Source organism: Gymnoscopelus microlampas, assembly GCF_963454915.1.
Source record: "Gymnoscopelus microlampas genome assembly, chromosome: 6".
In the NCBI taxonomy this organism is placed as follows: domain Eukaryota; kingdom Metazoa; phylum Chordata; class Actinopteri; order Myctophiformes; family Myctophidae; genus Gymnoscopelus; species Gymnoscopelus microlampas.
Window position 1 is genome coordinate 43,838,618 of NC_139943.1, and position 15,154 is coordinate 43,853,771.

The 15,154-nt window shown below is 44.3% G+C and overlaps 2 protein-coding genes across 2 annotated transcripts in view; both read right to left on the reverse strand.

The window, feature by feature from the left end:
* tmem258 (transmembrane protein 258) overlaps positions 1-2,145 on the reverse strand; it is a 151,477-nt gene extending 149,332 nt beyond the window's left edge. The window contains exon 1 of the mRNA XM_084059889.1: positions 2,140-2,145. The gene's annotated coding sequence lies outside the window, so the exon portion shown is untranslated. The remainder of the gene's footprint in view (positions 1-2,139) is intronic.
* syt7a (synaptotagmin VIIa) overlaps positions 1-15,154 on the reverse strand; it is a gene marked incomplete at its 5' end in the record, with an annotated part of 89,989 nt that overhangs the window by 5,703 nt on the left and 69,132 nt on the right. The window contains 3 exons of the mRNA XM_084059886.1: positions 954-1,123; positions 2,082-2,352; positions 4,739-4,841. Of these exons, the coding sequence (XP_083916012.1) occupies positions 954-1,123; positions 2,082-2,352; positions 4,739-4,841 (544 nt within the window). The remainder of the gene's footprint in view (positions 1-953; positions 1,124-2,081; positions 2,353-4,738; positions 4,842-15,154) is intronic.

Consider the following 15,154-nt stretch of genomic DNA (forward strand, 5'->3'; position numbering starts at 1 on the left):
CAATCAAAATAATCTATTATTATTATTATTACCCATTAAAACCGGGAAATTAAAGCATCTGTGTCATTTTAGATTTTAGCTATAAAGCAACATAAGTTTTAGGATTTAAAACAGTGGTTTAGAACAGAGGTTCTCAGAAATATTTTTTAACAAATCAATTTTTTTTTAAATAATTGTGTGTTTTTTTTTTAACACAAATCTTCTCTTCTGGGAGTCTCGCTGGCAGAAAGCATTTTCAGAAGGGGGGTCCGGGGGCCAAATACATATCATTTTGGGGGTCCTTGACACGAAAACGTTTGAGAACTACTGATTACATTTGTGGAATCGGCCTCAGGTCTTAATCGGATAAATGAAGCGGTGGCCGACTCTGGTACTGTAATGTGACCACAGCTGGGGCCCACTACATGAACGAGCAAAAAGGGTTTTGAACAATGGGCTTGACTTACAGGCTGTAAGGGCCCACAATGTCATGTCATCAAACTAGAGCACCCAAACACGGAAGAAGCAGGACAAAGGGAGTACAGTATGTGCTGGCCACGCAACTTCCTTGAAATGAATGAGCGTGTATTTCCAAGGTTTTATTATAACTCAATGGGAGAGACATGCGAGACAAGACAGATGTCATATTTGAACCCAGGTCCTGCACTAACTGGCTGAGCCACCAGGTAACCCTTCTTCATTTCTTTAATTTAAAAAAATGGCTTGTGAGTCGTGACCCACTGCTTGTCATCCCCTCTCTCTACACCCTGTGTGTGTGTGTGTGTGTGTGTGTGTGTGTGTGTGTGTGTGTGTGTGTATACGGTTTATAGACACATATACAGTATATACACATACACACACACACGTATATACAGTGTATATATATATAGCCCCTACTCTACGTCTGTCTCACATTGAGACCCACAACACCACCACCGCCCCTCGGTGCCCCTGCCCTCTCCCCACTGCCTTACAGCGCCATCCATGCAGGGCTTCAGCTCCTTCCAGAACGTCTTTATCTGTCCCAGCTCCACCTTGTTGAGGGGGATGGACACCTCTCCGATGGGGTCGTTCCTGCTGAAGCGGTCATAGTCCAGCACCTGAAGGTAGAGAGTGCGTTCCCTCACCTTCTCATATGGGAACCCTGAGGCGAGATGAATAGAGATGTACGGTCAACAGAGAGGGAAATGTAACAGGTTAAGTTAGCCATTGAGAGACACTAACGGCCCTATTTAGTTATGGCGCAAGATGGAGCATGGTCTAAAACACAATTAAGCCGCAAATGCATTGGGGGTGTGTCCAGCGTAAGTTAAACATCTGGACGCAAAGTAAGGCGCAAAGCAGTTGTATTTAATCTCTGAATTAGTCACAGGTGTGCTTTGGGCATAACATCAATTATACCAATCAGAGTGTCATCTCCTACTCCATTTAAGAGCTATCATGTGCCCCTGTACCATGGCGCATGGTTATTTAAATGATGGATTCATCGAGTTGGTGGAGAAGTGAGCGATTTTCTGCTGAGGAAACAGATCTGCTCGTGCACAAAGTATAAGCATGCAACCATCTACAGGATGGTCAATGCAGTCAATGCTGAGTCTCTCAGCAATGTTATCTAACATCATGTGTTGAAATTGGATGGATTGGATTTTGATTGCAAGCAGTGTGCGCGCGTTGAGAACCTGTTTGACATATAGGATAGGTAAATCTACTATCAAATGTGCTTTTTGAATAGCATGAAAATAAAGTGCTGGAGGACAGCACTAGATTTTAGACCTGGTCTAAAATGCAATTGATTTCTGACTTTTCTCAGGCAAGATAAAGTAACAATGTGCCAAACCACACCTATTTTTTTTAGACCAACACGACATTATACAATGTGGCTGGTGGGTGTGAAAATGACAACGGCGTCGGTTGGAAACTAGCAATAACTTGGGCCGCATTTTTGCGTAAGAAATACCGGGGCAGAGAAAAACCCAATATGGTGCGTCTTTATTCAGCTGTAACGCCTTATTCATTCATCAGTCCACCATTCTTCCATTAATTCCAGATTTTCTACATTGCTTCATCGAATAGCTCCGATTTGGAAAACACCACTGACTGACCCTCAAACAGGAAGGTCTCGTTCCAGTGTGGGTTGAGGTTCTTCCTCTTGACCTTGGTCTCCAGCTTGTGCTTCTTGTCGGGCAACAAGTAGAGCTTGACGAAGGGGTCCGAGGTGCCGGAGAAGTCCTTGGCAGGGAGTTCCTGTCCCTTGAGGACCTTGACGGTGAGGGTGGAATCCTGGAAGCTGTAGCCGATGCTGAACTGGATGCGGCCCAGCTTCTCACTGATGGGTCCGCCTTCGCCATCGTCATCCTCTGATCCCGGAGACAGCTTGGGGAGGGGGCACAGGGATCAGCTAAGGGGTCAAGTTCTGTATGAGTAGTATCCACACTCACGTCTCACACTGACTTACACACTCACACGCACACACATAAGGAAGCATGCACTTGCACGCACACGCACACACACACACACACACACACACACACACACACACACACACACACACACACACACACGTCTTATGATTGATGCAAAGCTGTGAGGGAGCCTCATTTTTATGAAGGCATACATAAATTAGCTCAGAGAGAGAGAGAGAGTATGTGTGAGAGAGAGAGGGAGAAAGAGAGAGCGTTGAGCCTGACATTAAGCAGACTCAGAGAGTTTAATTTCCTCACTAATGTTCTTAAGAGGCAGGAGGCACTCAGATTGGAGATAGGGGGAGCTTCAGACAAGCCTTTCTCCCTGCCTCTCTGTCAGCCACTCTCTGGCTGCTTTATCACCACTGTGCCCTGGAAAGGCATGCTATCTGATGGAGGGCAACGGACAGACCCAGAGACAGAGAAAGGCAAAGAGAGATAGTGACAGAGGAGAGATGGAGAGAGAGAGAGAGAGAAAAGGATGTTCTGTACAGTATATACGGTTTATACCGTATATACGCATAGTGAGAGAATGTAGGGGGTAAAAAGAGGCATGCACAGTAAAATCCTTAGTGTTCATTTGAAGGTGCTGTAAAAGTTATATTATTTGGTTAAAACAAAATGTTTTAGTTAAAAAGCTAAAACTATATTTTTATAGTTCACTAACAGGGGTCTCGCCATCTCTCCAGCTCTTTAACAAACAGAAAATAAAATGTCATCACCAATTTCATCTAATCAGGAGTGAAAACGCATTCATCAACTTAAATTTTGTAGTGCTGTTCGATTAATCAATTTCACTTGTCTAACCTGTATGAGTTCTCTCTCCTGACTGGATGAAATTGGTATCCCAATTCCAAACCTGGAAGTGTATTTTCATTAGTTTACTAATAAAGCTGGAGAGATGGGGAGGCTCCTGTTACTGAACAATCACTCTAGTCAACAGCAATGATTATGATGGGAATGTAGAGCTTTATAACACTTGTAAAGATAAAATAAAAATCACTTACAAGCTCTTTAAGAGTTTACAAGTTGGTCCTTTATGGGTCAATTTGTGGTAAGATGAACGGGATTTTACTGTGTGGAGAGATGGGCTGAGAAGCACCCTTCACTCTAATTCTGTCTGTGAGCCCCCTCCCCTTCCTGTGTCTCCTCTGTCATTTTCTTTCTCAGGGTGGCACAGATGGGGACGGGCTGTTGCGTAGGGAGTGAGATAACACACAGAGCAGCAGGGCCATAAGGCCACTTAGTGAACGGAGAAGCTGGTACCATACCCCAAATCTGCCTCTAATGAGACTCTAACTCTAATGACTCTTTGAATAGGCCTGTTTAACTCTTTGCCTGCCGCCGTCGAGATTTCTCGTCAGATTCTGCCAAGGCGCAGCCTGCCACTGACGAGAACGACAAGATTTGTGTTTTCAGTGGTTTTCCACCAGATGGCGCTGTTCGCTGCCCTATGAATGATGCTTTCACTGCCAGATGACGACAGACCCGGATCTGACGTCATTTAAAAAAAAACGGTTCATTTACTTCCTGTTTATTTCCTGTGGGAAAATGCCTATATCTCCGTTCCTCTTGCTTTACTGCAAAAACAAGCCACATTGAACTGGCCACAGCTATGCAACGGATTACTGCGACAGAGGAGATAAAAAACTCCAGAGACCCCTGTGTGTGTAATGAGGCGAGCTCTGTGATCCCTCAGTGAGGACGGCGATCACGGATAATATTCCATGATTTTTCAAAGGTCAGTAAAATCGCTAGTTTTCTCTGGCACTAGTGTCCCACTATTACACTATTACTCTGGCAGTTAAAGAGTTAAGGACCAGCTTGCGTGCATGTGTTGCAACACTCTCAAGAGCGTAAGAAAGAAAAGTTAAAGCATTGTTTGGTTGACTGGCTGAAATTTCACACACAAAAAAGCCCCATAATGAGGCACTCGTTTGACAAGTTGACAGGGCTTTTATTCCTGTCTGGCAGAGCCGCTGTGAAATAACCACAGTCGCATTCTACCCCGAATCAAACAACGTGTGAGTCACCTTGAGTAGGCTGTCGCTTGGTTGCTATCGTAAGCCTGCCTGTGTCACTGTCCGCCGTGACTGTATGCACCTGTACAGCTTCAGAATCAATATGGCCTCCGCAGGCAGGAGTGACTCAGCAACCGACCAGCCCACCTTGGTGATGGACGGTCACCTCGCACAGCCGAGGGTGGGGGCAGGATGAATGAAAGGCACTGATCAACAGATATAGAGGTGTGTGGTGGAGGAGTGGTGGTGATGATGGCTTGTTCAGAGGCGTCTTACCATCACCATGTCTCCGGTGAGAGAGTTGGCCAGGTCTGTGACGGAGGAGCGGCCATCGGCATCAGGGGGGTGGCCCTTGGGGCTGTTAACTGGCTTATTGCCCCTGCAAGTAACAGAGAGAGTTAGTTGATCCAATATAGAAAACCAGAGAGTCTCACTCCTCTCCAGGAAGAGAGAGAGCAAGGGCACATCTGAAGAGTACAACGAGTCCAACCTCCACTTCTTGTGGCACTTGAGACTACCTATCAGAAATTACTGATTTAGACCCAGTTGGCATTAGACGCAGTTCTCATTTCAGCATGGACAGCACTTATTGTACATAATATAATGAACAAAGGAGCTGCCAAGTCCTCCACTGATTAAAAGCTGGCCCCCCGAGTAAGGATATTTGATGTGAGTCCTGTTTGATGCTATTAGGACGCCGCAATGTATGTATGTTCACTATGGCCAGAATTGTCCCGAATAAGGGAGTAACTATGTCTCCCACAAGCCAGTGAAGATAATTTGAAACTGTGAATCACTATAGATTATAATAGAGCTCGGCTCTCCTATAGGTCAACACAAATGGGCAAATGACGTCAACCTACTATTCAGGGAATGAGCCCCTAATTCCCTGTGGACACACAAACGAGACACACAGATATAATGACATGTATAGTAACATACTGTTGTATACAGTAAGACAGACATATACTGCAACACGGACAGGGACAAGACATTGAAAAAGAAGAGCGAAACGTGGCAGACATTGTACATTCTGTAAGGTGTGTCTGTGTCAGTGTGTTATTAAACAAGCAACACAAGAATAGGAAAGGGACATTGTATAGTGTAAGGAACATCTCCCATGGCGAAGCTGGTACTTATAAGCAACAATTGTTAATAGATGTTAAATTAAGTGCCTTTGCAAAATAAAAATAATTATAATTATTATTATACAGTAATAATAATAAATGGGGCAAATGTTTGGAGAGAAAATCTTGATGTTCATACAGTATATCATTAAAAAGATCACAAAGTTAAAATGAAAAAAGAGAGAATGATGAGGCGTAAGGAAATAGAGGAAATAGAAATAGAATAGAAAGAAAGACAGCTATAGAGTACAAGTGGACAAAGAATGCTCCATAAAAGACTGGTAAAGGCACATCGAGAGGCATTGTCAGGCAACAAAACCGACAAAATGAACAGTAAACATCGAGAACAGGAGGAATGACTCCAGGAAGATAATGAAAAGAACGGAAATGTACACAGACTTTGAGAGAGAGGATGCTCAATTTACAGAGAGAGGTACACACACACACACACACACACACACACACACACACACACACACACGCGCGCACGCACGCACCGTGACGCACGCACACACACAAACACACATGTGCGCACACACCTAGGCACACACACGCACACACACAGACAAATAATGATAAGGACTGTAGAGAAGACAGACAAAGAGAGAAAAAGTAGCAAGCTGGAGTTAAAACATTTATCTGTACCAGAATATATATTAATAGCATGAACAGCGAGGTTACAGAACCGAAAACCAAACAAGAGAGTGACATCTTAACAAACAACAGCACATCAGAGAGAAAAACACAGCTGCAAGAAAAAAGTGAGAGGGAGGGAAGGAAGAGAGGAAAGAATGAAGTAAGGAAGTAAGGAAGTAAGGAAGAAGAGTCTGGAAAAAGAGGCTTAGTTTGTTCAGTCCGATAAGTATCATGAATAGAAGAGAAAATAAAGTATGCACACATGATATCTCAAACAGGAGACAAAAGGGTAAACTTATGCTGAAAGGGAGAGATGAAACAAAGAGAAGAACAAAAAAATAATAATACAGTACATTAATCATCCCAGAAAAAAGAGAAACAAGAACCACCGTTCTTTAGGAGCGAAGCTCAAAAGAAAAAGATAGATGACATATTTTATGAGAAAGAGAGAAATAGACAAAAGGTTTAGATATACCATACAAAAATATAACTTCATTTTTAAACAGGAGGGAGGAATCGTAAAAACTAAACAAAAAGTAATAATAAAAAAGAGTGTACAGACACTTTTAGAGTGTTACAAAAGATGATGTTGTTAGTCGTGATGTAATAAATGTTAAGTTAATCAGTTTCTCATTCGTCTTCCTTCCTGGTGTTTTTCACCTGTTTGTCAACACTCTAAAAGTGTGGATTTGGATAGGACAAGGGCCAAAGCACATTATCTGGCATTGGCTACATGTGCATATGTCACATATGCAAGTAGGTGTCACTCGTGTGAGTGAACAGCAATGCCTGGACAGGCAAAAACAATGAGGAGCCGACATAAAAATCTGTCTGTCTGGCCACCATTTTCTGCATTAGGTTGTTATCGGGCCGTATATCTATTTTGTGGTCTCTAGGCTGAAATTTTGCATGACAAAGAATATTGTTTAATGTGTCCGGTTGTTTTGTTGTTTGCTTATTTTTTTTTTCTTTCTAGAAGACACAGACAGAATCAGGGAGGAAAGTATATAAATATACACTGACAAATAGACAAGCAAGCAAAAAGCGAGACAGGCGAACAAACAGACGAGCACTCAGACCAAGGAAGGAAAAGGAAAAACTGGAGCGGGGGAGGAGGGATGTTAACCATTTTATCCGGGTTGGGTTTTTTTTTTCTTTTCGGAAGGGAATGGAGTTTTCATTGATTGGTGTTAGTCGTATTAGTTTCCATGGGAGGTAATTGCAGTGAGGGGGGGGGCGTTGCTGGTTGTTTGATCCCCACGCCAAACTGCCGGCAGAGAGAGAGACTGGAGAGCGGAGGTAGGTAAAGGCCAGGCATAAACAGTGACCTCACAGCCTTAGGGCTGAGCTCAATACAACATCTTTAAAGCACAGAGAAGCGTCTCAGGAGACCTGGACTCCATAAAGTTACCTCCCTCCTCCTCCACCGCCATCGACGGGCAGCAATGGTCTTCAATTATTCATTCATTCCTTCATGCTTCATTCGGGGGTTTCTGTGCATTCTCAGGTAAGAGCTGGTACGTAACATCCAGGGTAAGGGGTGGCGGGGGCAAGGGGTGGAGGTTGGTGGGGCAGGGGAGGGCAGTGGCCCTTTCTTACTAGCCTTGCTCTTTGCAGTGCTACCCCAGTGCTACTGGGGTAGTAGGGGACAAGAGGACAAGAGGAATATTTTGGGAAAAAGTGGAACGAATCATTCAAAACGAATCACGTACAATAGTCAGCAAACAGTAAAGTGGGTGAGTTCCCAAATTAATCTCGAGGTATTTGCTAAACGCATTCAAATATTTAAAAACTGATATAATAGTAATAATAGTACACGGCCCCATACTGTTGAATTGTGCTAATGCTGTGTTTGATTGAAGGTTGGTATGAACCTTCTGCTGGTACGTAGCCTGCAGTTGTCTACAGTAACCAGTGGGAGGCAGAGTGGACTAAAAGTTGTCATTGAAAAATTCTCCTACTGCTCCAGCATGGAAAGTGGGCTGTTGGCATAGCAACGGCTCTAGAAACATAGACCATATGAACAGGGGTTCAGAGGTGTGTGTGTGTGTGTGTGTGTGTGTGTGTGTGTGTGTGTGTGTGTGTGTGTGTGTGTGTGTGTGGGTGGGGGGGTACACTAGCTCTGGTTCAGAGCGTTAGTGAGTTCCCTCTAACGCTCTGGAAGACCCCTCGCTCTGCGCATGTACAAGGAATTCCACTGTCCTGCCAGCGTTCAACTATAGTGAAAATAAACAAAACCATTTCGCTAATCACCGAAGCAAAGGCTGTTTTGTGTTGTTGAAAGTCTATTCTCGGAATGCGCAAGCCTCTCAGCACCCCACCTACTCTGTAAAATACACTTTTTGGGCAGAAAATAAAATATGTCAGCGAGACGGACATTATTTGTATTTACTCCACAGTGCCTCTACCGATCTGGGGGATTTGAACTTACCATTAACCAAAATGTAGAGGGCACTGTGGAGTAAATACGAATAATTTCAGTTTCGCTGACATATTTTATTTTCTGCCCAAAAAGTGTATTTTACAGAGTAGGTGGGGTGCTGAGAGGCTAGCGCATTCCGAGAATAGACTTTCAACAACACAAAACAGCCTTTGCTTCGGTGAGTAGCGAAATGGTTTTGTTTATTTTCCCTATAGTTGAACGCTGGCAGGACAGTGGAATTCCTTGTACATGCGCAGAGCGAGGGGTCTTCCAGAGCGTTAGAGGGAACTCACTAACGCTCTGAACCAGAGCTAGGGGGTACACGTGACAAGAGGAAGGAGAAATATGGGGCTTGGGGTGGGGTAGGGGTGGGGTGGGGTTGTCGGGGAGGGCAGCAGTCAAAAGACACAGACAAATAAAAACAAAGAAGGTAGGATATATGACAGGTACGGGTGATAGCCTCGCAGAGACACATACATTCACATGAACAGACAATACAGGAGGCAGGCAGGGCCACTTTGGGTTTCACCGTCCTGTGATACTATCCTGTTTTTTGGTTGTTGTTACCTGACCGAGGGCCAGCAGCTCGAAGAGGGGGGAAGGGGAAGGGTAAAGACACTCCACTTCTAGGCTGGAGAGAGACGCGAGAAAAAAGAATCCATCCAAACCCCAAACCCCAACCCAGCCCAACCCCTCTTTCAGACACCCCCCCCCCCCCAAACCCTCTGCAAACATGTCACACTCACACACGCACGCTCGTCCAGCTCCATGAACTGATACTTGAATGCATATGCTCCCATTTATAATCATAGACCTCCTCAAATCATTCTTTAGGGTCCATATCAGACTGCAGAGGATCATATGCCTACACAGTGAGAAAGCGTAGTATTCCAGCAGTGCGCTGCTTACATAACACTGCCACCACGTGCAGCACATGTGCATGCAACACAATAGCAAGCCAGTGTTTCTGGTCTTTGACATCTCAAACTGTAATCGGATGCCATGTTCACTGATAACTAATTACTTTGTGTACTTGGCACTGGAAATGGGTCCAAAATAGCATAGTTTACTGAAATACCACCAGAAGGGAGGTGCTAAATGCTGCATACTGGATTTGTGTTTAATTTACTGGACCCAGGCTGGAAATTTGACAGGTGCCAAATTTGCTCTTCAGATCTACAGCACCGGTATATACGTTTTATCTCTGCAGTGATGCCAGCAGCAGTGTTATGTTGGCAAGGACTCTAAAACATTGTTACAATCTTGCAAGAGCAAAACCCCAATAGAAGTGCCATTCAAACTACTATTGTTGCTAACTGGCAGATGGCCTGTGCCTACCTCAAGGACATACAGAATGCACAGCAAAGGTACTATGATCTCAATCCAAGGTGAACGTGAAACTATATCAATCAGAGACCCCATCCCTTTTAGTGGCTCCCAATTTCCCATCCCCAATCTGAGGGATCAATTAGAATAAATCATCCCCCGTTCCGGAGAGCTCTGCCAACCTAAAGTCATCAAAACATTTTTAAAGTCCATTAAACCTGCCAACGCGAATGCACCCAACATTTGAATAGCGATTAAACTCGTGGCTGTTGTGCCCGCAAGGCGGAGGCGGCTGCAGATGTTCCACCTGTTCTCTGGCAGCATACGCACGCAGGTCTCTGGTCAGCATTGTTAATAGCCTGCACTCCCCCAACTGCTGTCCATCCTACTTGGACGTATGAACATGTGTACTAGCATGAAACCTACTCAACAGAGTGTCTGTTTTGGCCCTCTCGACCACTTAACACATGGATGTGCTTTTCCACAGCTCTCCCTATACTGTACAGCAGGAACACAAAGATGACCTCTGAACCTTCGCTCTTACACATGGATGGATGAGTGGATGAGCGTACCGCTCCAACCCCACTCCACATACTGAACCCTTCCCCCCTCGCTTCGTGATTTCCCTTTCCGCCTTACTTAGTGCTATCTCCATTGCTATCTCCATTCCCTCTAGTCTGTGCATACTGTAAATGCATCCCCTAGTTCCCCTGTGATGTGCGGATGAGCGTGGTGGCCGGGGGGTGTGCAGACCCCAGGACAGAATTAACTGTAGTCCCCCGCAGGGACACTGGCTGATTAATCAGGCCTGCAAAACCCCATGTTGCGGGAGGAGCACTATGTCCGACTAGCAGAGCACACATAATCACTGTACATGATTACATGCACAAGCGGTGCATCCACAGAGAGTACTAGTGGAACAACATATACAACAGGAACGTGAGTGAGAATTCAACAAAGCACGGCACTGTTTATCTCCACTACCTCCAACGGTAGAAAGTAGCATATGTGCTCTGTAATGCTTGCACCTCTGCAACTAACCTCTGTCATCTAATGTCATTGTGGCGTAATGTTATGTAATATCCCCATAATAGCCCCTCCTCCATCCTATACATCATGAAGCCATCTCGCTATGACTTGATCATGGCCGGCAGGTTCATTGAGCTATGCAATGAGATGTAAACATGTTTACATTGATTTACTGCAGAAAGTCATCAGTCATATACTTGACTTTCCTTGCCTCGTCTTTCCCATCAGGGCGACTCAATCTAATAATCTCATAACTTATAAAGAGGCTTTCTCGACAATTAACAAACAGCAAATAAATCCCAATGGGAACATAACATTTTCAAGACAGAGACAAATCAATTTGTGTGCGAATCTGATGAATCCTGAAACAAGTAGCTACACCGCTGGCTTATGCAACTTGGATGAATAATAGAAGGACCTCAGGCAAGTGGATTGACTGTAAACGAACCATGAGGATGTATTCCGCCTTCCTCGTCTAAAACCTCCCTGCTGATTGGGCCATGTGTTTGCCGCTCTGAGAGACAAAGATGTCGAGATGGAAATCTCTCTGGGATTGTGGATTCCCTTTATAGCAATGGCAAGGAGCAGCATACATGTTCATTCAGTCACAACACAATGCTATAACTCAGAGCCACTGAGGCATTAACAAGTCACTCTAGCACACTAATTAAGCTTTCCCATCCCAGATCCACAACCTATGGCTGCCTGGCATGTAAACAACCCATTATGTGTGCAGCCAGAGTCAAAGCAACAAGAACACATGGTAACTGCCAGCAATCAAAGGCAGCTTTTCTATCACAACACACGCCTTCCCCCCAGGTGACAGAATTGTCTCTGCATTTCTTTGGCTTTGTTCAGACGGCAGGCAAATCCCATTCAGTGTCCGAGTGTCCAGATTGAGACACTTTTAGAAATCAGATTTGAATCGGATTTAAAACCACACAACCAATGTGGTTGAAATCTGATTCGCAACACATTGAGATGCGACACGTTATGAACTGCTATCGAGAGCCACCGTCATACAACAGAGCATAACTCACAACTGTATTACAGCGTTACCACACCAGCCAATGCAAATAGGTTGATGATGTCTGAATACTCAAATCCGATCCGATCTCTTGGAAATGACAGCGTGAACAGTCAGTCCACAAGATCAAATTTAAGAAAGAAATCGGATTTACCTAGTCTGAACAAAGCTTTTGAGGACCATCAATTCTGAAGCCATCTGACCCTGACTGTTCTGTCTTCTCTCCAGGAAGTGAACATTTACCAAATGGCCCCTCCAGTTGACCTTTAAAACTGGCGACTGCCCTCACAAGGTCAACACCAGAGCATGACGATGATCCATCGCACCGCTTCATCCTCTCAGGGGCTGTTTGCTCACCAGTGTCGGCGTTATGGGAAAATTGTGTTTGTTTGGCCTGCCTTCAATTACGTCTAAGCAATAATGAAGCAATATCAACCACTGAAGGGGAAATGAGGAGCCATTTAGCAAAGTCTTCCCTCCCTGTTGCCATTTGTAGCAGCAGTAAAAAAAAAAAAAAAGGAACCTCTCCTGAACCAACGTTCCTTGTCTAAATGTAGTGCGGGGGGAAGGGATATTTCTGTGTACCACCAGACCCTGAGCAAAAATGTAGGGCACCACAATACAGCAGTGAGGAATAGCTTTTTACTCGTCATCGTTGCTAGCTAAGAAAATTAACTCCAGTACAAATGAGCAAAGGTGATCAAGTGCCACCATCTCTTATGCTAGCATCAGTCACTTCTGCCACCTACGAACATCAAGCTGAGAGAACCCTGACTTTATTACTTCATAGTATTTTATATACATTGTGCCACAGGTACATTATTACGCGAAGGCATGAGGGATGCAGGTATGGAGGTGATTGATGTGGGACTAGTAACCCATAGGTTGTGAATATGGACGATATGGCTGAACGGGGATGGGGGGTGTGGTGGAGGGCTGTGAGAACGGCTTGGACTCCAGCTGGAGTCAGTTGTGAGAGCCTCGTTTACAATGGCCAATACACAGCGGATGTGATTGATTAAATCACGGCCAGACATCTGTGAAGTCAGCAGTAACACCATGGGGAATGATATATTCCCAGCCAGCTTACACCCTGCATCCCTAATACACCATAGGGCTTACACTTTTCATATGAGCCGCTAAATTTAGCATCCAATTAAAGTGTGGCTAAACCATTCATTATAGATTTAAATTTTATAATTTGATGCGAAACAAACAAAACAATAAGCAAGAAGAGTGGAATTAGTTTACCACTCAGGAAGGCTGGGTTGCGGACAGGAAGTTCACTAAAGGGCCTGAGACATTCAAATCCCTCATTACAGTTTAATTTCATTTTTTTAAGCCCACTTCGTAGCTCTTGTTTGTTCTACCTTTACATGGCCTCAAGCTGCTACTCATTCAGCTTTGGTAGAGGGAAATTAAAAGGACTTGAGGTTAATCTAGAAAATAACACAATGTGCCCAGTTGCTGTTCATGGAGGTGCAGCCCTTCTAGCCATGCACTGTATTGTGAATAATTTCTTGACTTCACATCAGGTTTAAGAAGGTTATGAGGGGAACACTAAGCAAAATGCTGGAAAGCGAAATCCTATTTCCACAAATCTCTCTCTGTCTGTCGATCCGTCTGTGAGTGTGTGTGTGTCTGTCTTTTGAATATTTCAAGAACTGTTCATCCAATCGACTTCACACTTGACGGGTGTAAAGCTGAGGACCTGAGGAAGGGCAGTGTCGACTGTGAACTCAATAAGATGAGCGGTTCTCCAGAACTGACCCTCTCCTAACGGGCACATGTTTCCGAACCACAGCCATGCCCCAGATGGGCATTGCCTAGTCCTGTGTATATAGACTCTATGGCTCTATGTCTCTCTTATGCTCATTTTTTGAGCAACATTTATATCATCGGTTATGGGTATATGGCTTTTAAGCTTTCCAAAAATAGCATTCTTAGTCAAAGAGCGATCAAGGGCTTCTTTGTAATTATACACTGTTTTGTTGACTTTTGAAAAAGGTCAGAACGGAGCTCAGGGGCAAGAGACCAAGAGGAAGCAAATGAACCCGAAAGACAAATATCTCTTAGATGTTGTTGCTTCAAAGCAACTCATGCCTGTGATAAAAGACGGCGGTTATTACTAGTTCCTGAAGGACAATTGACTTGTGCTGAACATACCACTGACCCTTTTTGGGACTAGCTTTGATTAAAACGTAACACTTGACATGTATCCGGGGGAAAATAGGAGAGTCTACGCACAAAGCTTCTCAGTGCACGGTGTGCTGGGCACACCACTGAACCCACAATGTGCTTAGCCTTAGACCACACAGCGCAGGTTATAAACAGAGGCTGTGCGGAATAGATAAGGACGCTAAGCATTTGTAATGGGCCCCCAGTTATAAATCATGCGTCAAATTGATGAAATATTCCCGCGTGAAAAAAATAATTGGTGTGACAAGTAAATCTGAATTTGCTGACCCTCCCCCCACCATTTCCTTTTATAAGGTGTGTCTCATATAATGTGTCTCCAAAGGGGTTCCAATTTGTCACAGAATCAAAGTGGGGTTGCAATGGCCTAATTGGACTGTGGGGGAAATCAAGTGTGTCGTCTCAGCCCAGGGCTGGACCTCTTAATACACAACTCTACCATGGCTCTGTGTATCCAAACACTGGAGTATATAATCAAGCCCTCCATCCACGGTAAAAAAAAAACACACACTGAGGTTTACGTTATTAGTTTTTTAGAGGGGCATATTTGTGCCCCGCTTATTTGTTTGCACGTGAGAGCCGCACAACCACATCCATTTTCTCCCCTTTTGCCTGTAAAACAAACAAGATTCTTTAAAAGGCTGTAATCTATCTCTATATATCAATGGACATATTTTGGTGAGTAAGAGAGGAAGAGAGGGCTTTATTTTTAGCAGCATGTTTATGAAAAATGAATAACATACTGTGGAATAATGAGTAGGCTCTCTGGGGGGCCTCGGTGGAGCTACAGAGAGGGGACTCTCATGGCTGAGCAGTGAGATTGAAGGAAACTAATGAGCGCGAGACAGGGGAAAAAATGATACAAAAGACACAAGAACACAGGAGGGGAGAGTAATGGAAACAATAGCGGCATGAAAATACAAAGGCAA